The 27,581-nt window shown below is 51.9% G+C and overlaps 1 protein-coding gene across 2 annotated transcripts in view; it reads right to left on the bottom strand.

The window, feature by feature from the left end:
- Positions 1–27,581, bottom strand: part of AACS (acetoacetyl-CoA synthetase) — a 341,576-nt gene that overhangs the window by 66,563 nt on the left and 247,432 nt on the right. For both annotated transcript variants that reach the window (XM_069620120.1, XM_069620121.1), the window contains exons 11-14: positions 21,744–21,808; positions 15,344–15,466; positions 7,802–7,915; positions 3,042–3,167 (exon numbers count right to left, since the gene is read on the bottom strand). In XM_069620120.1, coding sequence (XP_069476221.1) covers positions 3,042–3,167; positions 7,802–7,915; positions 15,344–15,466; positions 21,744–21,808 — 428 coding nt within the window. The remainder of the gene's footprint in view (positions 1–3,041; positions 3,168–7,801; positions 7,916–15,343; positions 15,467–21,743; positions 21,809–27,581) is intronic.

Genomic DNA, 27,581 nt, shown 5'->3' with positions numbered 1-27,581 from the left:
ATGATGGGAGATTCCAGGGGGAGGACATGGTCTGGGTCTCATGGACTAAAGGATGATGGGAGGATCCAGAGGAAGGACACGGTCTGGGTCGCATCGACTAAAGGATGATGGGAGATTCCAGGGGAAGGACACGATCTGGGTCCCATCGACTAAAGGATGATGGGAGATTCCAGGGGAAGAGCATGGTCTGAGTCTCATCGACTAAAGGACGAAGGGAGATTCCATGAGAAGGACACGGTATGGGTCTCAACGACTAAAGGTTGATGGGAGATTCCAGGGGAAGGACACGGTCTGGGTCTCATCAACTAAAGGATGATGAGAGATTCTAGGGGAAGTACATGGTCTGGGTCTCATGGACTGAAGGATGATGGGAGATTCCAGGGGATGGACACGGTCTGGGTATCATGGACTAATGGATGAAGCGAGATTCCAGGGGAAGGACACGGTCTGGGTCTCATCGACTAAAGGATGACGGGAGATTCCACGGGAAGGGCATGGTCTGGGTCTCATGGACTGAAGGATGATGGGAGATTCCAGGGGAAGCACACGGTCTGAGTCTCATCGACTAAAGGATGATGGGAAATTCCAGGGGAAGGACACGGTCTGGGTCTCATCGACTAAAGGATGACGGGAGATTCCAGGGGAAGGGCATGGTCTGGGTCTCATGGACTGAAGGATGACGGGAGATTCCAGGGGAAGGACACGGTCTGGGTCTCATCGACTAAAGGATGACGGGAGATTCCGGGGGAAGGGCATGGTCTGGGTCTCATGGACTGAAGGATGATGGGAGATTCCAGGGGAAGGGCACGGTCTGGGTCACCTCGACTAAAGTATTAGGGGAAATTCCAGGAGAAGCACACGGTCTGAGTCTCATCGACTAAAGGATGATGGGAGATTCCAGGGGAAGGACACGGTCTGAGTCTCATCGACTAAAGGATGATGGGAGATTCCAGGGGAAGGACACGGTCTGGGTCTCATCGACTAAAGAAAGATGGGAGATTCCAGGGGAAGGGCATGGTCTGGGTCTCATGGACTAAAGGATGACGGGAGATTCCAGGGGAAGGACACGGTCTGGGTCTCATCGACTAAAGAATGATGGGAGATTCCAGGGGAAGGGCATGGTCTGGGTCTCATGGACTAAAGGATGACAGGAGATTCCAGGGGAAGGACACGGTCTGGGTCTCATCGACTAAAAAATGATGGGAGATTCCAGGGGAAGGGCATGGTCTGGGTCTCATGGACTAAAGGATGACGGGAGATTCCAGGGGAAGCACACGGTCTGAGTCTCATCGACTAAAGGATGATGGGAGAATCCAGGGGAAGGACACAGTCTGAGTCTCATCGACTAAAGGATGATGGGAGATTCCAGGGGAAGGACACGGTCTGGGTCTCATCGACTAAAGAATGATGGGAGATTCCAGGGGAAGAGCATGGTCTGGGTCTCATGGACTAAAGGATGACGGGAGATACCAGGGGAAGGACACGGTCTGGGTCTCATCGACTAAAGGATGAAGGGAGATTCCATGAAAAGGACATGGTCTGGGTCTCATTGACTAAAGGATGATGAGAGATTCTAGGGGAAGGACATGGTCTGGGTCTCATGGACTGAAGGATGATGGGAGATTCCAGGGGATGGACACGGTCTGGGTATCATGGACTAATAGATGAAGGGAGATTCCAGGGGAAGGACACGGTCTGGGTCTCATCGACTAAAGGATGACGGGAGATTCCAGGGGAAGGGCATGGTCTGGGTCTCATCGACTAGAGGATGATGGGAGATTCCAGGGGAAGGACACGGTCTGGGTCTCATCAACTAGAGGATGATGGGAGATTCCAGGGGAAGGACACGGTCTGGGTCTCATCGACTAAAGGATGATGAGAGATTCTAGGGGAAGGACATGGTCTGGGTCTCATGGACTGATGGGTGATGGGAGATTCCAGGGGATGGACATGGTCTGGGTATCATGGACTAATGGATGAAGGGAGATTCCAGGGGAAGGACACGGCCTGGGTCTCATCGACTAAAGGATGATGGGAGATTCCAGGGGAAGGGCATGGTCTGGGTCTCATCGACTAGAGGATGATGGGAGATTCCAGGGGAAGGACACGGTCTGGGTCTCATGGACTGAAGGATGAAGGGAGATTCCAGGGGAAGGACACAGTCTGAGTCTCATTGACTAAAGGATGATGGGAGATTCCAGGGGAAGGACACGGTCTGGGTCTCATCGACTAAAGAATGATGGGAGATTTCAGGGGAAGTGCATGGTCTGGGTCTCATGGACTAAAGGATGACGGGAGATTCCAGGGGAAGGACACGGTCTGGGTCTCATCGACTAGAGGATGATGGGAGATTCCAGGGGAAGGACACGGTCTGGGTCTCATGGACTGAAGGATGAAGGGAGATTCCAGGGGAAGGACACAGTCTGAGTCTCATCGACTAAAGGATGATGGGAGATTCCAGGGGAAGGACACGGTCTGGGTCTCATGGACTAAAGGATGACGGGAGATTCCAGGGGAAGGACACGGTCTGGGTCTCATCGACTAAAGGATGATGGGAGATTCCAGGAGAAGGACACAGTCTGGGTCTCATGGACTAAAGGATGATGGGAGATTCCAGGAGAAGGACATGGTCTGGGTCTCATGGACTAAAGTATGATGGGAGATTCCAGGGGAAGGGCATTGTCTGGGTCTCATGTACTAAAGCATGATGGGAGATTCCAGGGGAAGGACACGGTCTAGGTCTCATGGAGTAAAGGATGACGGGAGATTCCAGGGGAAGGACACGGTCTGGGTCTCATGGACTAAAGGATGATGAAGATTCCAGGGGAAGGACGTGGTCTGGGTCTCATTCACCACCTGCTTAATAAGGATCTAACAGGCAATGCATGAAACCCCCTGCCCAGAGGCGTCACTATCCCTGCCCCCGAGCAGGACCAGGTGGGCGGCGGGCCAGGGGGCTGCAGAGGCGTCACCATCTCCGCCCCGAGCAGGCCCAGGGGGGCGGCGAGCCAGGGGGCTGCAGGAAGAAGGCCGCTACATACCTGGGAACTTGGAGAAGTAGGCCTTCTTGTACTTGAGTCCATTCTCGTCATTCCAGAAGTGTGTGGGCTGGCACGGGATGGGCTTCTTGCAGACAAGCTCGCCACTCTCACCCCAGACTGGTTTCCCTGTCACAAGAAAGAGGCATGTATAAAGGCATTCATGTGTAGGGTGGGCGACACCTCGGCATCAAGACAGACACACCTTCAAATCTGGCGATAATTACAGTACGTGCTCCTAAAGCGCCAAGTGGGCCATGCTAGCATTTCCAAGGCAGAGGCGCTGAAGCGAACGCATACAGACGCACGCCGACTCCTGCTGCCAGGAGCCGGACCAGTCACTTGCAAGGAGCACCTTGGGGGGCATAACCCCGGAGAGAAACCCACGGCTCACAAACCCAATCATTCAAAGCTGTCACCAGGGCCTATGGCAGCCGTGCAAAAGAGGAGCTGAAGCGCCTGTGTGCAACAAACAGGAAGACGCCATGTGATGAGCCGTGGGGGGCTGCAGTGATGGGAAACAGGAAGTGGCTTCCTAGGCGAAGCAGCAGCAATGACAGCGAGGAGGGGCCCAGTGGGGTGAGCAGAATGGAGTGCCCCCCCCCCCGCCAGAATGGGCGGGTGAAAGAGGCACCCCAGGATCAGGAGTGAGCTGGGGTCCCAAGAGATGGGGTGGGATGGGCAGCTAGGAAAGGCACCCCACGATGGCCGGCAATGGGAGGCACCCCACGATGGCCAGCCATGGGAGGCACCCCACGATGGCCAGCCATGGGAGGCACCCCAGGTTGGCCAGTCAGGGGAGGCACCCCAGGATGGCCAGTCAGGGGAGGCACCCCAGGATGGGCAGCCAGGGGAGGCACCCCAGGATGGCCAGTCAGGGGAGGCACCCCAGGATGGGCAGCCAGGGGAGGCACCCCAGGATGGGCAGCCAGGGGAGGCACCCCAGGATGGGCAGCCAGGGGAGGCACCCCATGAAGGCCAGTCAGGGGAGGCACCCCAGGATGGGCAGCCAGGGGAGGCACCCCAGGATGGGCAGCCAGGGGAGGCACCCCATGAAGGCCAGTCTGGGGAGGCACCCCATGAAGGCCAGTCAGGGGAGGCACCCCAGGATGGCCAGTCAGGGGAGGCACCCCATGAAGGCCAGTCAGGGGAGGCACCCCAGGATGGCAGCCAGGGGAGGCACCCCAGGATGGCCAGTCAGGGGAGGCACCCCATGAAGGCCAGTCTGGGGAGGCACCCCAGGATGGGCAGCCAGGGGAGGCACCCCTGGATGGCCAGTCAGGGGAGGCACCCCAGGATGGCCAGTCAGGGGAGGCACCCCATGAAGGCCAGTCAGGGGAGGCACCCCAGGATGGCAGCCAGGGGAGGCACCCCAGGATGGCCAGTCAGGGGAGGCACCCCATGAAGGCCAGTCAGGGGAGGCACCCCAGGATGGCCAGTCAGGGGAGGCACCCCATGAAGGCCAGTCAGGGGAGGCACCCCAGGATGGGCAGCCAGGGGAGGCACCCCAGGATGGCCAGTCAGGGGAGGCACCCCAGGATGGCCAGTCAGGGGAGGCACCCCAGGATGGGCAGCCAGGGGAGGCACCCCAGGATGGCCAGTCAGGGGAGGCACCCCAGGATGGCCAGTCAGGGGAGGCACCCCAGGATGGCCAGTCAGGGGAGGCACCCCAGGATGGCCAGTCAGGGGAGGCACCCCATGAAGGCCAGTCTGGGGAGGCACCCCATGAAGGCCAGTCAGGGGAGGCACCCCAGGATGGCCAGTCAGGGGAGGCACCCCATGAAGGCCAGTCAGGGGAGGCACCCCAGGATGAGCAGCCAGGAGAGGCACCCCATGAAGGCCAGTCTGGGGAGGCACCCCTGGATGGCCAGTCAGTGGAGGCACCCCAGGATGGGCAGCCAGGGGAGGCACCCCAGGATGGGCAGCCAGGGGAGGCACCCCAGGATGGGCAGCCAGGGGAGGCACCCCAGGATGGGCAGCCAGGGGAGGCACCCCATGAAGGCCAGTCAGGGGAGGCACCCCAGGATGGCCAGTCAGGGGAGGCACCCCAGGATGGCCAGTCAGGGGAGGCACCCCAGGATGGCCAGTCAGGGGAGGCACCCCATGAAGGCCAGTCTGGGGAGGCACCCCATGAAGGCCAGTCAGGGGAGGCACCCCAGGATGGCCAGTCAGGGGAGGCACCCCATGAAGGCCAGTCAGGGGAGGCACCCCAGGATGGCCAGTCAGGGGAGGCACCCCATGAAGGCCAGTCAGGGGAGGCACCCCAGGATGAGCAGCCAGGAGAGGCAGCCCATGAAGGCCAGTCTGGGGAGGCACCCCAGGATGAGCAGCCAGGAGAGGCAGCCCATGAAGGCCAGTCTGGGGAGGCACCCCAGGATGAGCAGCCAGGAGAGGCACCCCAGGATGGCCAGTCAGGGGAGGCACCCCAGGATGGCCAGTCAGGGGAGGCACCCCAGGATGGCCAGTCAGGGGAGGCACCCCAGGATGGCCAGTCAGGGGAGGCACCCCATGAAGGCCAGTCTGGGGAGGCACCCCATGAAGGCCAGTCAGGGGAGGCACCCCAGGATGGCCAGTCAGGGGAGGCACCCCATGAAGGCCAGTCTGGGGAGGCACCCCATGAAGGCCAGTCAGGGGAGGCACCCCAGGATGGCCAGTCAGGGGAGGCACCCCATGAAGGCCAGTCAGGGGAGGCACCCCAGGATGAGCAGCCAGGAGAGGCAGCCCATGAAGGCCAGTCTGGGGAGGCACCCCAGGATGAGCAGCCAGGAGAGGCAGCCCATGAAGGCCAGTCTGGGGAGGCACCCCAGGATGAGCAGCCAGGAGAGGCACCCCATGAAGGCCAGTCTGGGGAGGCACCCCAGGATGGCCAGTCTGGGGAGGCACCCCAGGATGGGCAGCCAGGGGAGGCACCCCAGGATGGGCAGCCAGGGGAGGCACCCCATGAAGGCCAGTCAGGGGAGGCACCCCAGGATGGCCAGTCAGGGGAGGCACCCCAGGATGAGCAGCCAGGAGAGGCACCCCATGAAGGCCAGTCTGGGGAGGCACCCCAGGATGGCCAGTCAGGGGAGGCACCCCTGGATGGCCAGTCAGGGGAGGCACCCCAGGATGGGCAGCCAGGGGAGGCACCCCAGGATGGGCAGCCAGGGGAGGCACCCCATGAAGGCCAGTCTGGGGAGGCACCCCTGGATGGCCAGTCAGGGGAGGCACCCCAGGATGAGCAGTCAGGGGAGGCACCCCATGAAGGCCAGTCTGGGGAGGCACCCCAGGATGGCCAGTCAGGGGAGGCACCCCAGGATGGCCAGTCAGGGGAGGCACCCCTAGGATGGCCAGTCAGGGGAGGCACCCCTAGGATGGCCAGTCAGGGGAGGCACCCCTAGGATGAGCAGTCAGGGGAGGCACCCCATGAAGGCCAGTCAGGGGAGGCACCCCTAGGATGGCCAGTCAGGGGAGGCACCCCTAGGATGGCCAGTCAGGGGAGGCACCCCTAGGATGAGCAGTCAGGAGAGGCACCCCATGAAGGCCAGTCAGGGGAGGCACCCCTGGATGGCCAGTCAGGGGAGGCACCCCAGGATGGGCAGCCAGGAGAGGCACCCCATGAAGGCCAGTCAGGGGAGGCACCCCAGGATGGGCGGCCAGGGGAGGCACCCCAGGATGGGCAGCCAGGAGAGGCACCCCATGAAGGCCAGTCAGGGGAGGCACCCCAGGATGGGCGGCCAGGGGAGGCACCCCAGGAAGGCCAGTCAGGGGAGGCACCCCAGGATGGCCAGTCTGGGGAGGCACCCCTGGATGGCCAGTCAGGGGAGGCACCCCAGGATGGGCGGCCAGGGGAGGCACCCCAGGAAGGCCAGTCAGGGGAGGCACCCCAGGATGAGCAGTCAGGGGAGGCACCCCATGAAGGCCAGTCAGGGGAGGCACCCCAGAACGGGCTCCATGTCTGTTCCAGGTTCAAATCCCTTCTGAATGGTTGGAGGGGAGGGGAGCATAGGCTAGGTATCTGGTCCCGAGTATTCTCTGCTTGCCCCCCTGCACCAGGCAGCTGTACAGTAGTGGGGGGAAGTTCACCAGGAAGTCATTCAAACATAACAGCTCTAAAGTGCAGGACGAGCCTGCTTCTGTACCAGGCCACAATATCCCCCGACTCGAACTGTGGGCACTGCTTCGAGCACCCCCTGTCCTGCTGCGTGGGCAAGCCACCCTGGGGTCCCGTTACAGTTCACAGTGAATAAACATTTCCCCGGAGTCTTTGTTTATTAGAAAAAGTGTACTGTCCCACCCTGTTTCAAGCGTCACTTCCTTCTATAGCGCCAACATGTCTCCTAGGTGATTGCAAGCACTTAATAATGTGCATTACAAACCACAAGTTACACCTAAGCAGACATGCATTTGAAACCCACTTTATCGTTATTGCAAATCCCCAGGTATGCATGTAGATGGGGGCCTTCCAAGTCTTGAACAAGTGACGCAGACCCTCCTGAAGGACCGCGCTGCGGGGGGGTCACTGCTACACACAGGGACTGGCCGCCTAGCTGGGGGGCAGGTGGGACTGCAGAGCTGCAGAGCTGCAATACAAGCGGCTGACTCTGGATGGCATGTGCAGGGACAGGCACAGGAGCCAAGAAAGACTAGGACATTGACGCCTAAACACATGGGGGGCAGTGAGGGGGGGCATCAGCTGCTGTCGCTAAGAGTAGCCTCCCCCCCTGTGTTCCAACCACCGATAGAAACCTACTCCATAAAAGCCAACATAGAAAACCTTGAATTACCTTCCTCGCTCCAGGCCTCCACCGCCATGCCAAGGTTCCGGGCCTGGATCTCGCCTTTGTAAACTGGAATCGTAACATTCTGCCCAGCAAAGCAGGATATGATGTCTGTTCCTCCTGAAAGAAGAGGCAAGCACAGGATCACTGGGCAGGTCAGAGCAAAGCGCAGAGTGCCTGCATGTAGGCGCTAGTTCAGACAATCGACCCTCCGCTGGACACAGTCATGTTGAACTGTTTATCGGGACGAACCATGCACCCCGAGTACGGTACACTACAAGCAGTGAGGTACACCCAGGAGGAACACTGGGCAAGGAGGCACGTCAACACTTTCTCACTAGCCACTAGGGTTACAGGGATTGGCCAGTTCCAGAAGGATTGGGTGGGTTCGTTTTGAGATGACTCGCAGCAGTGCCACTACCATTACTCCTATCAGGCGGTAGACGAATAAACCAACGGGCAGAATATTGAGCTGGGTGCCATGGGAGCAAGCTATATGTTGGCTCATTTCAGGAGACAACATAAAGTCCTTAAGACCTCAAGTTCCATATTCGCCACCACTGAAGAGATTCTGGTCAATGTATTGCAGGGCTGGCGACCAGTCTAACAAAGCCACCCGGTAGACCCGTGGCCTCCGGCTCCAGCAAAGAAGTAAAAACGTCCTTGCCCATAAATACGACACTTTGGGTGATACCGGGACAGATTCCTAAGTGTATTTGGCAAAATATCGGCACCCCTCGGGTCAGGCACATCTGGGATCAGAATCACAGGTGTTTGGAGGACGTTGGAGCCTCTTAAAGAGTGAGCCGGTTCTGAATGTGAACATTAGATGTTTGACCCCTCATCCTATTAGAAAAAACACCCACTTAAATCTCCTCTTTTACAATATTCAAGTAGGTGAGGAGGCGCCCTAGAGCGGCCCTCGATTCCCATCTAATCTTCCCATTGATCCCCAAAGGACTGGAAGAACGCGGCAACGCCAATTCCCATCACATTTACACCCATATGACAGGAGGCACCTTATACCTGTCCCCTATTCCCAAGACCTTGAACCGCGCAAGGGACAGGGGGGCAACAGCCCTACCTTGTGTCCCTACCAACTTAAGACTCACAAGTCAAGAATAGAAGCATTCACAATTCAGGTCACCAGTCCTCTATTCCTGTGAAGGTTAGCCAATATGTTGCACTTAGAAGAATTGTGAAGGTTAGCCAATAGATTCCACTTAGAAGAATTGTGAAGGTTAGCCAATAGATTGCACTTAGAGGAACTATGAATGTTAGCCAATATATGCACTTAAAAGAACTGTGAAGGGTAGCCAATATGTTGCCCTTAGAAGAATTGTGAAGGATAGCCAATATGTTGCACTTAGAAGGTTAGCCAATAGGTTGCACTTAGAAGAACTGTGAATGTTAACCAATATGGGCACTTAAAAGAACTGTGAAGGTTAGCCAATAGGTTGCACTTAGAAGAACTGTGAATGTTAACCAATATGTGCACTTAGAAGAACTGTGAAGGTTAGCCAATAGGTTGCACTTAGAAGAACTGTGAATGTTAACCAATATGTGCACTTAAAAGAACTGTGAAGGTTAGCCAATATGTTGCACTTAGAAGAATTGTGAAGGTGAGACTGTATCACACTTAGAAGAATTGTGAAGGTTAGCCAATATGTCAATATGTTGCACTTAGAAGAATTGTGAAGGTGAGACTGTATCACACTTAGAAGAATTGTGAAGGTTAGCCAATATGTTGCACTTAGAAGGTTAGCCAATAGGTTGCACTTAGAAGAACTATGAATGTTACCCAATATGTGCACTTAGATGAACTGTGAAGGTTAGTCAATATGTTGCACTTAGAAGAACTGTGAAGGTTAGCTAATATGTGCACTTAGAAGAACTGTGAAGGTTAGCTAATATGTGCACTTAGAAAAACTGTGAAGGTTAGCCAATATGTTGCACTTAGAATAATTGTGAAGGTGAGCCAACGTGTTGCACTTAGAAGAACTGTGAAGGTTAGCCAATGTGTTGCACTTAGAAGAACTGTGAAGGTTAGCCAATAGGTGCACTTAGAACAATTTTGAAGGTTAGCCAACATGTGCACTTAGAAGAAATTGTTTAAGATAGCCAATATGTTACACTTAGAACTGTGGGCACTTAGAATAACTGTGAAGGTGAGACTATGCATGACACTTGGAAGAATTGTGAATTAGCTATTAGGTTACACATAAAGGAATTGTGTATGTTAGCCAATATGTTTCACTTAGAAGAATTGTGAAGATTAGATTATGCATCACACTTAGAAGAGTTGTGTAGGTTAGCATATGTATTGCACTTGGAAGAATTGTGAAATAGCTATTAGGTTACACATAAAGGAGTTGTGTAGGATAGCCAATATGTACTGCAGGTAGAATCATTGTGTAGGCTTGCATCTGTACAATCTAGCCTCGGACTCAACCTATGTGATTTGGAGTGCAGCCAATGTGCCTAGTCTGGGTAACTGTTAGAAGTAGCAAATGTTGTTAACCATGTCGCACTCCAGGCATATGAAATTCTAGCCGAAGGCACGGCCTCCAACACGCAAGCATCTGCCATCATGCACTCGAAGACACTTTGCGCAACACATCTGCCATAAGAATGCAGCTTCTGTTCACGACAAACATTTGATAGGTGGCTGAACACGATGACTATCCCGCTCTGACACATCCTCTGTAGATTACTTCTCACCACCCATCCACATGGGTGGCTAGCAGGGACTTGGCCACACCTCATACCGTAAGCACTGGCCAATATACACAAACGCATACTGGCACCTCCCTGAATTTCTCCCCATACCTCGACTCCAGTCCCAGAGGACGTTCAACTTACAGCGCATTGGGAACACACTAACGGTGAAAGGCGCTATACAAATGACGCACTACTACATCTACTGTAGGACATGAGGTGCATTAGACTGGGTTGATGGCCCCCAATGACCCAGCCAGCCACATCACGCCACCTATCTAAGCGCTACCTGCACTCAACCATAAATGTACAAAAACCTGCCCTGATCTAATGGGTAAATATTGCCATTCAGCTGTCGGGCTCCATTGACACCAAGAGGTTCCTGCATTCTGGCATCTCAGTGAAGATCTTTAATCATGCAGGACAGCTGTGCAGCCACTTAAGGTGATGGTATTGCAAAGGGAATAGCCAACTAGGGTGCCGTTTAGCCGTCTTGGTCAGTGGAGGTGCAGCTCCGGTGCCGGAAGATGCAGTATGTGTCCAGACGCAAGAGTTGAAGTATCCCCGGAGAGCCAACCTTGACTTCAGTTTCTTCTATGGGAATTAGTCTTTAGCAGGGATAGGTCTCTGACCCGGTCAGTTGCCAATAAGCTCTGCGATAAAGTCACCAGCTTCTCACCTGAAGAGGAATGATGCTGCACCTTGGAGGACAGGGGGTCAGTCCGCTACATGATACGCCCACTGGGGGCAATGTAAGGACGATCACCCATACAGATAATGTGAGGACTTAAACTAGCAAAAGAGACCTCAGATCAGTCCATTGGTTGGAGACAATAAGGCTGATCGAGCCCAGATCTGTGTCACCAGGCAGAGAAACCAGAGAAAGTCAACCACAGAATCAGTCTTTTTCACACACTGTAGTAGCGTGCGTGATTTCACACGGTTCTGAGCTCGGGCACGGGTCTACAAGCTGAAGGTACAGATGGGCACACGCCAGGTGTGCAAGCTACATGGTACAAAAAGGGGTTTGCCCTGACGTCTGTAGTATTGGGGTCTACTTGTTAAATATAGCAGGCCTAGATTTCTTCTATCATGTCATATACATACAAAGACATTCTGGATGTAGAAATACTCATTAGGTTTGAGAGATACAGACAAAAATAGATGTGATGGGTACAGCTTTTTTATTATTTGTTTTCTTGTAAATGCATTACATAGTCATGCATTTATTCTCTTTTTGTGATTTTTTTGTAAAAAGGTCCAGTTCATTAAGGGTAGTTAATAATCACAAATCCTTGATGTAACTGTTTTCACAATTAAGTTGAATTCATACAAAGGTAAAACAATATGGTGCTTTGGGAATCAATGTGTAACCACCACCTATCGTGACAGGTGATAGTACAGGTGCATCATACAAAATCCATCTAAACAGACAACAATAGATGGTATAGCAGTTGGTTGTATGTAGCCAGGCTAAAGGGTGACCTAACATGTGTGCAAGCTACAGCAAGGATCCTGACCCGGACCTAACAGAACCGAAACCACAAGCACACACAAAAAACCATACAAGGCAAACACGCACAATCCACGCAGTGATGCAGCATAGAGAGAATCTCAGAAGAGTGCGGGGAAACTATGGATCTGGGACCATAAATCACCTGATCCCATCATGGTGGACAGTGTTTTGGTAACATTGGGCCCTGGTAACGGGGGTACGGTGCACGAGACTTGTAGAGGAACACAAACATCATGCACCGTAATGGGAGGGAAGACCACTATTAAGCCAGGGCCAATCACACTGCACGAAATTAGTAGAGAAATGGATCAGGAAATCAGATTCCTCATTTTTCCAATCACTCTGTTAGTATGTGGAATGAAATGCACAGGCCTCCTGACTGCCGGGGCGATATGGAGGTATTCCTGAGAGAGTGGAGTCATAGTACAGAGAGTTGGAGTGGAGAGCGAGGAGGGAAGAACTTGTGTTGACTAAGTAGTGACTAAGTAGTGAGGTAAGGACAGGAAGAGTGGAGAAACTGGAGATCAGAAGCTGTGTTGGGCAACTAGAATCCAGGAGTGCGAAAGGGGCTGCTTGAGCCAAGGGTACCAGAGCTGTAGAGAAACCAGTCTGAAGGGACGGGCTAGAGTGAGAGGCGCGCTGAGAACCTGGCCCCAGAGACTGGCAGGGGCCACACACTCATATTCATGAATCAGTGAGTGATAAGTCAGTGGGAGGCTCTATCTCAGACCTTGATGAGAGTTGCAAGCCGAAGGCCTGGAAGAAATCCTACTATAAAGTACTCAAGGCGAGTGAAGTCTCATACAGGGCTTGCCCTGTTAGCAAAGTGAGGCTATGGCCTTGTCCTACAATCCAGGACACACATGAGCTATTTGACACTAGACCAGGGATTAGACTCTGGTGGAGCTACGGTTCTTTCGATTAGGCATTTTGAGAAAACCTATGTTAATCCTTCTTCCTTCCACTGTTTTGCTTAGATCTACCCGCGTTGAGTAGTTAACCCTTGGTGTAGGCCACCTTCCAACGCAAACAGGCAAAACATTGAACAATTGCCCTTGAAAGTGAGACTGACAGCGTGTGCAAGCATCTGAGTGCATGTTTTTCTGAGAGTGACTGTGAGCATGCAAGTGTGTGCTCGTTCTGTTGTTGCCACGCGCGCCAGCTCAGTGACTGGTGTTCTCGTCACTTCACGTGGTCATCACAGGGATGCGCAGGAAGACTTCCTGTGTACAAGGTCCTTCAGAGCTTGTGGACTGACTCGAGTCCAACAGGTTAGAGCACCAGGAATGGTGGTGCTCAGTCACGCTGTGTCAGTTCAAGTGCAGCGCCACGGGATAGCTACACTGCCAGGAAAGGCCTCGGCAGTGTGTAGGTTCTGGAAGAGCACCTCATGAGCAGTCTTTGGGTTAGACCTTTCTTCCTTGCTCCAGGATCCTTTCCCAAGTAGTGCAAGGAGTTCCAGGGTTTAGGTGTGGGGTCCTAGGCTCCACTCACAGGGTTGCATCCACTGAAACATTTGACCGACACACAATTAGTGGGGTCTTCCACTAACATCTGTGACTGGCTTCCTCCTAGGCTCATTCTCAGGTTTCAGTTCAGGCAGGACCACAGACACTGTTGACACAGGAACATGAGGTCTTTGGTGAACTCCAGAAGATTTAGGGAGCAACAGGGAAGCAGGACTCATTGCCTGTATGATGGTTCCTCTTGGAAGCCACTGTCATCCCCAGTCTTTGTGGGAAATGATATTGTCCCTTTCCGTAAAGAATTCAATAATCACTCCTCTTTTGAAGAAACCATCACTTGACCCTGGTATTGCACGAGCTACCGGCCGAGCGATGGCCAACCCCGGGTCACAAATCCCTGAACAAGACTTTACATCCCGGCTTCAAAGGTTTCTTGAATCCAATAACACCTTGGAAACGTCCAAGTCTGGTTTTTGGCGTGGTCTTGGGACAGGCGGCTTTGCTGTTGGTTTGAGATGACATTCCATTGCCGCTTACTTGATCTCTCCGCGGCCTTTGATACTGTCAATCATCAGATCTTCCTATTTGCCGATATATTAATTACCTCAGAACCAGCACCAAAGGGTTAAACTGGGCTCTTTTCTTTCTTTCTTTTCAATGGTAGAAAGTGGGGCACCTCAGGGTTCCCCTATTGCTCTGTAATTATTTAATATCTATACTGACACCCTTCTATCAATGTTTACCAAATATTATTAATCCCATCAAGTGGATGCAGATTATACTCGGCTTTATGGTCGAGGAGAGCGACCGAAGGATGATTTTCACAATATTGCTCAGTCTATGGACGACATGACTTCCTGGACGCTCCATAATGGACTCCAGTTCAATCCCAAGACAACGCGCTTTTGGGCCCCAAATACAATCTTAATAACTTGTCATGGTGGCCCTTTAACTCTGCCCTTTTTGGACTGCCTGTGACTTCTACCCACAAAATAAAGACTTTGGGGGTTTATTAGGGTCCTGAAGAAGCCAAGTCACCTTTCTTTAAACTCTGCCTGCTTCACAAGATGTTCCCCACTTATCTAGCCAAGGATGGCCAAGCCACTGGTTGGTTCACTAATTAACTCACCACCTAAGCATGGTAAAGCTTGGTAGCTGGGTATCGCCTATAAGCTTCTGGGTCGGCAGGGAATTCAGAGGGCAGCAATCCGCGCAATAGTTGGTTTGCCCAGAAATCTCGCTTTCCCCTCCCCCTCGGGCAATCGCTGCATCGGCTGCCAGTGAGCCAGAGGAAGTCTTTTAAGACCCTGGGATTGGCTTTGAAAAGGCCTTATGATTTTGCATGTAAATAAGATCAAATGTATGTAGAATAACACATTTGAGAAAACTAACAAATGTGACAGCGCCACCCAGTAGCCATCACAGGAAGGTCAGCTCCAGGTCAGAGCCACATCAGCAAAGCATTATGGGTATGCCAATGGCCCATCTGCAAACCTTTTTCTCCATACAAATGTCTTTGTTTTACAGGGCAGCGCTGTTTTATACATGGCTTCTTGAACCCAAGACAGACAGTTCAAGGCTGCAGACCAATGCATACCAGTTTCACCCCCATTAGGGACCAAGACAAACGCATGCCAGTTTCAGCCGCATTAGGGACCAAGACAAACGCATACCAGTTTCACCCCCATTAGGGACCATCAGGGACGTACAGTCTAACTGCCTTTATTTTATTTCTGTTTTTCCATTTGGCTGCACATTACAAATGATTAAACAATTCCCCAATCAATTGAAAAGACATCCACCAAAGGACATGGTTGAAACATGGAGGCTTAGCAAGACCGGCCTCACCTGAGATGGAGCCCAGCAGGACGCTGCTCTTGATGTACTTGTACACGTACTCATAGCTTTGCGGCTTCAGGGGTGACCCCGTGGAGAGGATGGTATGCAGCGTCTGGAGATTGTGGGTTTCACCTGGAACATAAGGGGAAACACGAAGGGATGAGAGAAAACCCAGGGGGCACAGGTGCAGCAAATAAACCAAGTGTGTGCATGGGATGCAAGCAACCCCAAAGAGTTGGGGGGAGCAAGTAAATCCAAAGAGTTGGGGGTGCAAGTAAACCAAGACAGTTGGGAGTGCAAGTAAACCCAAAGAGTTGGGGGTGCAAGTAAACCAAGGGAGTTGAGGGTGCAAGTAAACCCAAAGAGTTGGGGGTAGAAGTAAACCCAGAGATTTCGGGGAGCAAGTAAACCCAGAGAGTTGGGGATGCAAGCAAACCCAACGAGTTGGGGGTGCAAGAAAACCCAGAGAGTTGGGGGTGCAAGTAAACCCAGAAAGTTGGGGATGCAAGCAAACCCAGAGAGTTGAGGGTGCAAGCAAACCCAGAGAGTTGGGGATGCAAGCAAACCCAGCAAGTTGGGAGGGGGGGTCAAGTAAACCAAGGGAGTTGTGGGTGCAAGTAAACCCAAAGAGTTGGGGGTGCAAGTAAACCCAGAGAGTTGGGGGGAGCAAGTAAACCCAGAGAGTTGGGGGGAGCAAGTAAACCAATGGCTAGGAGTAAACCCAGAGGGCAAAGGGGCTGTGGAGTAAGAGTAAACAGACATGGTAAAATGGCAAGGAGTAAACCCACAGTGGCTGTGAGTAAGAGTACACAGACAGGTCACAATGGCTAGGAGTAAACCCACAGGGCAAAGGGGCTGTGGAGTAAGAGTAAACAGACAGGGCACAATGGCTAGGAGTAAACCACAGGGGCTGTGAGTAAGAGTACACACACAGGGCACAATATCTAGGTGTCAACAGTTTTATATGTTGTAGTATTCATAATTTGTCAACGACTGCTACCATCCCTGTACCTGTGTAACTAAGCTCTTGCAAGTAACAGCGCCTCAATGCCCCTGGGCTGCTTGCACGCTATATAAATATAAATAAATAAATAAACCCACATGGGCTGTGAGTAAGAGTACACAGACAGGGCACAATGGCTAGAAGTAAACCCACAGGCCAAAGGGGCTGTGGAGTAAGAGTAAACAGACAGGGGACAATGGCTAGGAGTAAACCCACAGGGAAAAGGGGCTGTGGAGTAAGAGTAAACACACAGGGCACAATGGCTAGGAGTAAACCCACAGGGCAGAGGGGCTGTGGAGTAAGAGTACACAGACAGGGCACAATGGCTAGGAGTAAACCCACAGGGCAGAGGGGCTGTGGAGTAAGAGTACACAGACAGGGCACAATAGCTAGTAGTAAACCCACAGGGCACAAGGACTGTGAGTAAAGCACTCATGGGCACTTTATAGGCGCAGCAGCCAGTGTCTGGATGAAGCTTCAGAGGGACTCGTTTTAGGTATTTACCCTGTAAATAACCCTTGGCCACTTTATAGATGCAGCAGCCAGTGTCTGGATGAAGGTTCAGAGGGACTCGTTTTAGGTATTTACCCTGTAAATAACCCTTGGGCACTTTATAGATGCAGCAGCCAGTGTCTGGATGAAGCTTCAGAGGGGCTCGTTTTAGGTATTTACCCTGTAAATAACCCTTGGGCACTTTATAGATGCAGCAGCCAGTGTCTGGATGAAGCTTCAGAGGGACTCGTTTTAGGTATTTACCCTGTAAATAACCCTTGGGCACTTTATAGATGCAGCAGCCAGTGTCTGGATGAAGCTTCAGAGGGACTTGTCTTAGGTATTTACCCTGTAAAGCACCTTTGGACACTTCATAGGCGCAGCAGCCTGTGTCTGGATCTGGATACAGAGGGACTCATTTGGGGTATTTACCCTGTAAATAACCCTTGGGCACTTTATAAATGCAGCAGCCAGTATCTGGATGAAGCTTCAGAGGGACTTGTCTTAGGTATTTACCCTGTAAAGCACCTTTGGACACTTCATAGGCGCAGCAGCCTGTGTCTGGATGTGGATACAGAGGGACTCATTTGGGGTATTTACCCTGTAAAGGGCCTTCGACACATCAGAAATGGCGCCTCTACATCGCTTGGTGACTGGAGTTGCGCAATGCAGTACTTTTTTTTATTGTATATATTATTTTACAAAAAGCAAAGCTGTTTTTAAAGTATTTAACTTTTCAAGTAAATGTCAAGCATTCTGAAAGAATGCTCCCTGGACTATCAATATGTTTAATTTGAATATAAAAAATAAATGACAGTAACTTGCTTAGAAAGAAGCCAGAAATAAAAACGCTCGCGAGGGTAGCCCACTTTAAAACGGCAACCGGGGGTTGAAATATACCCAGGGCCCTACTTGACCTTGAATTAAGGCACCTAAAATGTGACCCGGGTCAATTACTCATAAAATCGATTCTGAGCGCTAGAATGTACCCAGCACCAACGCTGATAACTTGGGGTAAATCAGCCGATTGGATGGCGTCGCTTCTCGCCTGTGTGTCGCTCCTAGGAATAAGACCTATTCAAGGGTTACAGGAAGTGTGACAAGCGAAATAAATATGTACTTTATTTATGGGGTCAAATGAGGTCCGAATCCACATGAAGTTCGCGAATTACGCTTTTCTAACTCAGCCAAATTTAGGACTGGCTTAATCTGCCACTGTGGCAGGCTTCCTCCACTACATATGAATGTGTAGGGTATTCTTTGCGAAGTTGGCATTTTATGCATAACAGTGCTACTGACTGCTGCATTAAAAGAAACTATAGGAGGATGCACAGTCCTATAAGAACATTCGAGTAACCACGTGAGGTGCACGGCCTCTAATGCCACACGGCGTAGGATGGCGAGTAACCCCATGAGATACATGGCCTCTAATGCCACACGGCATAGGATGGCGAGTAACCCCATGAGATGCATGGCCTCTAATGCCACACGGCGTAGGATGGCGAGTAACCCCATGAGGTGCACGGCCTCTAATGCCACACGCCGTAGGATGGAGAGTAACCCCATGAGGTGCACGGCATGTAATGCCACATGGCGTAGGATGGCGAGTAACCCATGAGATGCATGGCCTCTAATGCCACACGCCGTAGGATGGAGAGTAACCCCATGAGGTGCACGGCATGTAATGCCACATGGCGTAGGATGGCGAGTAACCCCATGAGATGAATGGCCTCTAATGCCACACGGCGTAGGATGGCGAGTAACCCCATGAGATGCATGGCCTCTAATGCCACATGGCTTAGGATGGCAAGTAACCCCATGAGATGCATGGCCTCTAATGCCACACGGCGTAGGATGGCGAGTAACCCTATGAGGTGCACGGCATGTAATGCCACACGGCGTAGGATGGGGAGTAACCCCATGAGGTGCACGGCATGTAATGCCACACGGCGTAGGATGGCGAGTAACCCCATGAGATGCATGGCCTCTAATGCCACACGGCGTAGGATGGCGAGTAACCCCATGAGGTGCACGGCCTCTAATGCCACACGGCGTAGGATGGCGAGTAACCCCATGAGATGCATGGCCTCTAATGCCACACGGCGTAGGATGCAGAGTAACCCCATGAGGTGCACGGCATGTAATGCCACATGGCGTAGGATGGCGAGTAACCCCATGAGATGCATGGCCTCTAATGCCACACGCCGTAGGATGGAGAGTAATCCCATGAGGTGCACGGCATGTAATGCCACATGGCATAGAATGGTGAGTAACCCTTGAGATGCATGGCCTCTAATGCCACACGCCGCAGGATGGAGAGTAACCCCATGAGGTGCACGGCATGTAATGCCACATGGCGTAGGATGGCGAGTAACCCCATGAGATGCATGGCCTCTAATGCCACACGGCGTAGGATGGCGAGTAACCCCATGAGATGCATGGCCTCTAACGCCACACGGCGTAGGATGGCGGATAGCCCCATGAGGTGCACGGCATGTAATGCCACATGGCGTAGGATGGCGAGTAACCCCATGAGATGCATGGCCTCTAATGCCACACGGCGTAGGATGGCGAGTAACCCCATGAGATGCATGGCTTCTAATGCCACACGGCGTAGGATGGCGAGTAACCCCATGAGATGCATGGCCTCTAATGCCACATGGCGCAGGATGGCGAGTAACCCCATGAGGTGCACGGCATATAATGCCACATGGCGTAGGATGGCGAGTAACCCCATGAGATGCATGGCCTCTAATGCCACACAGCGTAGGATGGCGAGTAACCCCATGAGATGCATGGCCTCTAATGCCACACGGCGTAGGATGGAGAGTAACCCCATGAGGTGCACGGCATTTAATGCCACATGGCGTAGGATGGCGAGTAACCCATGAGATGCATAGCCTCTAATGCCACACGGCGTAGGATGGAGAGTAACCCCATGAGGTGCACAGCATGTAATGCCACACGGTGTAGGATGGCGAGAAACCCCATGAGGTGCACGGCATGTAATGCCACATGGCGTAGGATGGCGAGTAACCCCATGAGATGCATGGCCTCTAATGCCACACGGCGTAGGATGGCGAGTAACCCCATGAGATGCATGGCCTCTAATGCCACACGGCGTAGGATGGCAAGTAACCCCATGAGATGCATGGCCTCTAATGCCACACGGTGTAGAATGGCGAGTAACCCCATGAGGTACACGGCATGCAATGCCACATGGCGTAGGATGGCGAGTAACCCCATGAGATGCATGGCCTCTAATGCCACATGGCGTAGGATGGCGAGTAACCCCATGAGGTGCACGGCATGTAATGCCACAGGGCGTAGGATGGCAAGTAACCCCATGAGGTGCACGCATGTAATGCCACAGGGCGTAGGATGGCGAGTAACCCCATGAGATGCATGGCTTCTAATGCCACACGGCGTAGGATGGCGAGTAACCCCATGAGATGCATGGCCTCTAATGCCACATGGCGTAGGATGGCGAGTAACCCCATGAGGTGCATGCCATGTAATGCCACATGGCGTAGGATGGCGAGTAACCCCATGAGATGCATGGCCTCTAATGCCACATGGTGTAGAATGGCGAGTAACCCCATGAGGTACACGGCATGCAATGCCACATGGCGTAGGATGGCGAGTAACCCCATGAGATGCATGGCCTCTAATGCCACATGGCGTAGGATGGCGAGTAACCCCATGAGGTGCACGGCATGTAATGCCACAGGGCGTAGGATGGCGAGTAACCCCATGAGGTGCACGCATGTAATGCCACAGGGCGTAGGATGGCGAGTAACCCCATGAGATGCATGGCTTCTAATGCCACACGGCGTAGGATGGCGAGTAACCCCATGAGATGCATGGCCTCTAATGCCACATGGCGTAGGATGGCGAGTAACCCCATGAGGTGCACGGCATGTAATGCCACAGGGCGTAGGATGGCGAGTAACCCCATGAGGTGCACGCATGTAATGCCACAGGGCGTAGGATGGCGAGTAACCCCATGAGATGCATGGCTTCTAATGCCACACGGCATAGGATGGCGAGTAACCCAATGAGGTGCATGGCATGTAATGCCACATGGCGTAGGATGGCGAGTAACCCCATGAGGTGCATGGCCTCTAATGCCACACGGCGTAGAATGGCGAGTAACCCCATGAGTTGCACGGCCTGTAATGCCAAAATGTGTAGGATGGGTAGTAACCCGATGCACTGCACGGCCTGTAATGCCACAAGGTGTAGGGTGGAGAGTAACCCCGTGAGATGCACGGCCTGTAATGCCACAAGGCATAGGATGTGATTAAACCAATGAGGTGCTCGCCCTGTAATGCCACAAGATGTCGGTGTTGAGTAACCCCATGACGTGTGCAGCCATAAGAATGGTGAGTAACTGTCTGACGTGCACGGTCTGTAGGGTGGTGAGTAACTGCATGGGGTGCATGGCCAATGCCTCAAGATGTAGGGTGGTGAGTAACCGCATGAGTTGCGCGGCCAGTAGCGTGGTGAGTAACTGCATGAGGTGCATGGCCAATGCCTCAAGGTGTGGTATGGCGAGTAACCCCATGAGGTGCATGGCCTGTAATGCCACAAGGTTTAGGATGGCGAGTAACCCCATGAGGTGCACGGCCTGTAATGCCACAAGGTGTAGTGTGTTGAGGAACCTCATGACGTGCACGGCCAGTAGGGTGGTGAGTAGCCCCATGAGTGCACGGTCTGTAGGGTGGTCAGTAACTGCATGAGGTGCACGGCCAGTGGCCCGCTACCAGGTAGTGTATGGCTTTCGAGCAACATGGATTGCGCCATTAGGGACTATGAGCATGAAAGTCTATATGGGGAGGCACATCAACACAATGCATTACCCTGCACCCCCATAAGAGCATGGCCCAGAAAGAGCCACACAGGGGTCCTTACATGGTTTCAGGTTCTTCTCTTCCAGCACTGCCAGCCACTTGGCCCCGGTGCCAAGGATCGTAATTCTGTAAGAAGAAAAAGATGGAATGATCGCCTGCAATCCAGACACCTGATGGATCAAGAACATGACTTAGTACAGGATTACTGTGGGCCCGGGGATAGCACAGCCCGTGAGCCCCCACATTCTTGAGCTTCGACACCTGCCCCCTTCCCAACAACCCACACATCACACCGAGGAAATGTGCGATAACTGGCTCCTTTCACAAGCATTGTGGCCCACCATCTCGCAGCAGAAGGCCTTCCTGAACTCTGCAGAGTCTGGCCAGCCATCTCCCAGCAGAAGGCCCAGCAGGGAAAGCTTGGGGGGACTTCCTGAACTCTGAAGAGTCTGGCCAGCCATCTCTCAGCAGAAGGCCCAGCAGAGAAAGCTTGGGGGGACTTCCTGAACTCTGCAGGAGAGTCTGGCCAGCCATCTCTCAGCAGAAGGCCCAGCAGAGAAAGCTTGGGTGGACTTCCTGAACTCTGCAGGAGAGTCTGGCCAGCCATCTCTCAGCAGAAGGCCCAGCAGAGAAAGCTTGGGGGGACTTCCTGAACTCTGCAGGAGAGTCTGGCCAGCCATCTCCCAGCAGAAGGCCCAGCAGGGAAAGCTTGGGGGGACTTCCTGAACTCTGCAGGAGAGTCTGGCCAGCCTTCTCCTGTCCATGCATTGGGTCCCATTCCATTCATAGAAGTCCAGTTCTGCTTTTCATTCACATTAACAGACTTTTCCACCCCAGCATAAAGTCAGGACTAAAAGCCCCAGAGTACAAAGTAAAAAACAGGACTGGACTACCCTCTCCCAGGTGGAATAAGGAATGGTGACATCTCCGCCTCGCGTCCCGCTTGGGAGTGGTATTCACGTTGGAAGTGTACATATTCTGTCGCAGCTCGCCGTTATTTCTCACATTTCCCCTGAAAGGCAGACCTCTCACCTCACACCCCTCAAGTGACTTCAAAGCAGAATTGTTGCTCTTCTGCCCTAGAGGAAAAGTGCCTTTGTTCTCTCTTGAAGGACAGAAGACCCCTTTTAGGACGTTTTCCTACAAGCCCTCTGGCGAGGAACCGAGAAGTATCAGAAAACAGGAAGGTTTGCCCCATTAACAACCTCAGATCCTGGGGCTAGTAATCCTAATAGTTAAACAAAGGTGTATCTAAGGCTGACAAACATAGCACAACAATTTGTAGAAAAAAGCATATTCTTTAAATCCCAAACCAAACTTTTTGGCAATTCCTCAAAACATCAAACTTCATCCATGGGCACATCACCATATAACAATAGTAACACAGTCATGTGTAGATGTCAAGTGCCCCCCTTGTGGCACCACGGAAAAAGCAGCACGCAGTGATATGAAACATAGCATGTCCAGAAGGACAATGACAGGTACTCAACCAACCAAGATGGCCGACCGCCACTTCATCAACTTCCTACTTGGCCCCACAGCACTGCGAGCATTGTGATTGACTTCTTACTCCTACTTGTAAGCCAACCACAAGCCGGCAGGCTTGGAGCCGGCCCACAACCAAGGCACATACAAAGGCACCGTGCCTGTCTCTAGCCTGTCTACGCCGTCAAGCCTAGGGCCACAAACCCTGCATCTCACATGACTTCCTTTCACCAAGAAGGGTAAGCGTGCTGCTCTTATCTTTCATACAACCCTCCCTTGCAGCCGGGGTTCTGAACTTTCCTCCAACTCCCCTCGTTCTCTATGCTCTTACCTCAACACTAAACGTTGCCACCAGCTACAGCTCAGACACGGTCTGCAGCACACCAGCGCTGACGCTTACTCCTCATAGTGAACTTTAACACTGCTTATCTGTCACATGCTTTACCTGTGCTTTGCCTATGCCTGAAAAGTACATGTAAATGTAAATGCCCCACTGCTTTTTACCTAATTGTACTTCTCTGAACCTAGGTGCTGCCCCCTTGCATTTTTAGTTAAATGTACTATTCCGAATCTAGGTGCTGCCCCCTTGCATTTTACCAAAATGTACTATTCTGAATCTAGGTGCTGCCCCTTTGCATTTTAGTTTAATGTACTATTCCGAATCTAGGTGCTGCCCCATTGCATTTTACCAAAATATACTATTCTGAATCTAGGTGCTGCCCCTTTGCATTTTAGGTAAATGTACTATTCCGAATCTAGGTGCTGCCCCATTGCATTTTGCCAAAATGTACTATTCTGAATCTAGGTGCTGCCCCATTGCATTTTACCAAAATGTACTATTCTGAATCTAGGTGCTGCCCCTTTGCATTTTAGTTAAATGTACTATTCCGAATCTAGGTGCTGCCCCATTGCATTTTGCCAAAATGTACTATTCTGAATCTAGGTGCTGCCCCATTGCATTTTACCAAAATGTACTATTCTGAATCTAGGTGCTGACCCTTTGCATTTTAGTTAAATGTACTATTCCGAATCTAGGTGCTGCCCCATTGCATTTTCAGTTAAATGTACTATTCCGAATCTAGGTGCTGCCCCATTGCATTTTCAGTTAAATGTACTATTCGGAATCTAGGTGCTGCCCCATTGCATTTTACCAAAATGTACTATTCTGAATCTAGGTGCTGACCCTTTGCATTTTAGTTAAATGTACTATTCTGAATCTAGGTGCTGACCCTTTGCATTTTAGTTAAATGTACTATTCCGAATCTAGGTGCTGCCCCATTGCATTTTCAGTTAAATGTACTATTCGGAATCTAGGTGCTGCCCCATTGCATTTTAGCTTAAGTGTATCATCTGACTCTAGGTGCTGCCCCATTGCATTTTAGTTAAATGTACTATTTTGAATCTAGGTGCCGGCCCATTGCATTTTGGTTAAATGTACTAGGCAGTCCTGCAGGAGAGTCTGTTGCCCGTTTCTACTGTTTTCAGCGTGGGGGAGGACCCTTACATAAACCCCTTCTATCCGCGGAGCGGACGCGGAGTGGACGGAGAGTGGCAGTCCTGCAGTCATGACTGCCAGGGCTGCAAGGGCAAACAGAGAAATGCGGGAAACTGTCATGAACCCAGAGCAGAACGACCCTCCGAGAGAGGAAGAAATGGAAGAAGAGGGTAGACGCCTGAGGAGCGCCAAATTATGCCAGAAACAGCAGAGTCAAAAACAACAACAAACATCAATATCCAAGGATTACCTAGCGACATTGCCTCAAATGGGCTCCCCAAAACCGATGTTCCAGCAAGAGCCAGCGAACACCACAAAGGTACAACCAACCAAAAGCAAAGTCTTCCGGCCTCCAGTCTTAGAAGACCCCAAATCAGACCAACACGACCCCCAGGAACGACCATCCTTAACTGGAGGAGCAACTGATGATTTATGGGCAAAGAGCCTGGAAATCAAGACAGTCGAGGCCTCGGCTGGCCGGAAAGACACCCCGTCGCCACTCTGAGCCGCCGCGGTTGAGCGGGACCCCGCGGAGGCGGCCCTCGAAGGGGGACCGCGGTCAGCGCGGGACGGCGAGGAGGGGCCGACGGAGAGGGAAGACACGGCTAAGGAGGTCAGAGCCGCCGGGAGAGCGAGCCTCGGAGAGGGAGCTAGGCTCGCCGGTCCGGCGCAGCCCCCCATACCTCCCTCCCCCCGCGGAGCACCGCAGGGCGCTCCCCGCCCCACGGCGGGAGCTCTCGGAGGAGGGCTGCCGGGCGTGGAAGTTGCTGAGGGAGGGAGGGGAAAAGAGATGGATGGTACGACTGCCCCAGGAGAGGCAGAACCGGAGGAGGTGGCGGGCACCCCACCTGAGGAGAACGGGCAGGGGGAGCCCGATAGAGAGCTGCACACCACAGGATTATCACCGACGTGTTCACTAGCGGAAAGGAAAGCGAAAGTGGTGGCTCTCATTCACAAAGAGGCGGAGGAAAGTGCAGAGACCAGTTGGGTCTCAGAAAAAATCAATGTACAAGGGCCATCAAACCCCAACAAAAAGAAAAGACAGAGAACAAGCTCCTTGCCTCTCAAGAAACTCAAGAACCGTAAAACAACGAAAAACAAGATCAGCAGCAGAACGAAAAAAATGCCCCAGAAGCTCGAACAGCAACAAAAAACACCTGACCAATTGATGGTCAAAACAAATGAAAACGACCCACAGAGAGGAGAAGGAGGGGCACTTAAAAACTCAATAAAGGATTACTTTTACGCAAACATTAGACAAAAAGCAACAAAAGAGTACCCACAGAGGGAACTTAGAGATCTCGAAATACTGGAAGCTTTAAACGACTGCTTGCCGGTAGCAAAACTACGCAGAGTTGAGCACTATGTCAGTGATAACCGGCCACATAGTAAAAGACGGTCCTCAGGAGAAAGTAATAAGGCACAAGGACAGCTGAGTGACAAAGTGGGGCCTGAGGGGGAATCACCGTGCCCGATGTTACCCCAAAAGATTCCCACGAACTCACCAAGAGGCCAGCAAAATCTGAAGCCGACAAAAGCCACAGAGAAGGGGGAATTGAAGAGAAATCCGGGCAAAGAGTCAGAAATGGGGACTGTCATGTCCGAGCACAAAGAAAACCCCCACACCATCCAAGAGGAGAGCCTCATCATAGTTGACCCGAAAGGCCCAATGGATTCAACAACAGAAATAAAGGAAGGCTCCTGCAAGCTAAATCCGGCAACACCCTCACTCCCAGAGGGTACAGCCTTGAATGTTGACAACTTCATAGGAACAGATAGAGACAAAGTTCACAAAACCCCAAACAAAACGCTGGTGCCAGAAAAACTCAACCAAGCAGGGCTCTCCAAAGCCCAAAATGAAAACATGACAATAGGAAGGCCATCCATAGCAGACTTAGACGAACTAAACCAAGAAAACCTTACGAGACCCCAAATCAACCAAAACTTGAACATGGGGGGAAATGACAATCGAAGTTACCACATCGACAAAAATCGAAAAGGAAGAGCCTCATTAGAAACAACAAGGCCAATTCGAGGCAGTTGGACAAATCAGACAACAATGTTAACTGAATCCCCCTTAAGAAGAACCTCGCCACATCATTCGACCAGCCCGACGGATTCCTCAAATAAAAAAAAAATGGACTTACTGTCAATTATGTCATCAGTGAACATTGCATTGGCACCATTCATGAAACTTTATGAAACTATCGCTGACTCCTTGAAAGACCACACAAGCATCCAAACGATGATCCACAGCAAAGTTATCTTCTTAGAAGCATATGTCATGGCTTTGGAAGCCAGAAAATCAAGCACAGTTATAATAAACGACGAGGATTCGTCTTCACGACAAAAAGAGCAGTATGAAGACAAAGAACGAAGACCGGTGAGTAAAACCAGGGGGACTCAAACCATAGCTACTACAGGCCATACAACAAATAATCCACCAACAGAGGGTGCAAACAAAGAGGCGAATTTAAAACAAACTGAGAACCAATCAACAAAGAGACCACCACCTAGACAACCCTCAACTGGAAACCAAACTGCAGAAGGTATTTTTCAACTTTTCACACGACCAGTAAAACACAAGGAAAAATCACAAATGAAAGGCAAAGAAATAGAGTCGAGGCAAACAAAAAACCCTGAAACATCAGAAAAAAGAACCATCAGCCTATCGCCGTCAACAATTGAAACGCCAGAAAAAAGAACCTTTACCCTATCCCCATCAACAATTGATCGCATCGAAGGCGAAGAATTGATGAATCTGAGCCAACACCTGGCAGAAAACTCGCCTACGAGTCTAGCTGCACATTGCTCCAGTGAAGCATCAACTTCACAATCTCACAAAGAAAAGGAAAATACAGAATTCACAACAAGAAACGAAGAAGTGACTGGAGAAAAAGCAGCAAAAAATTCTAGGGA

This window comes from Ambystoma mexicanum, chromosome 10, assembly GCF_040938575.1.
Source record: "Ambystoma mexicanum isolate Mex_15411 chromosome 10, UKY_AmexF1_1, whole genome shotgun sequence".
Taxonomy (NCBI): domain Eukaryota; kingdom Metazoa; phylum Chordata; class Amphibia; order Caudata; family Ambystomatidae; genus Ambystoma; species Ambystoma mexicanum.
This window is presented reverse-complemented; position numbering and strand designations above follow the sequence as displayed.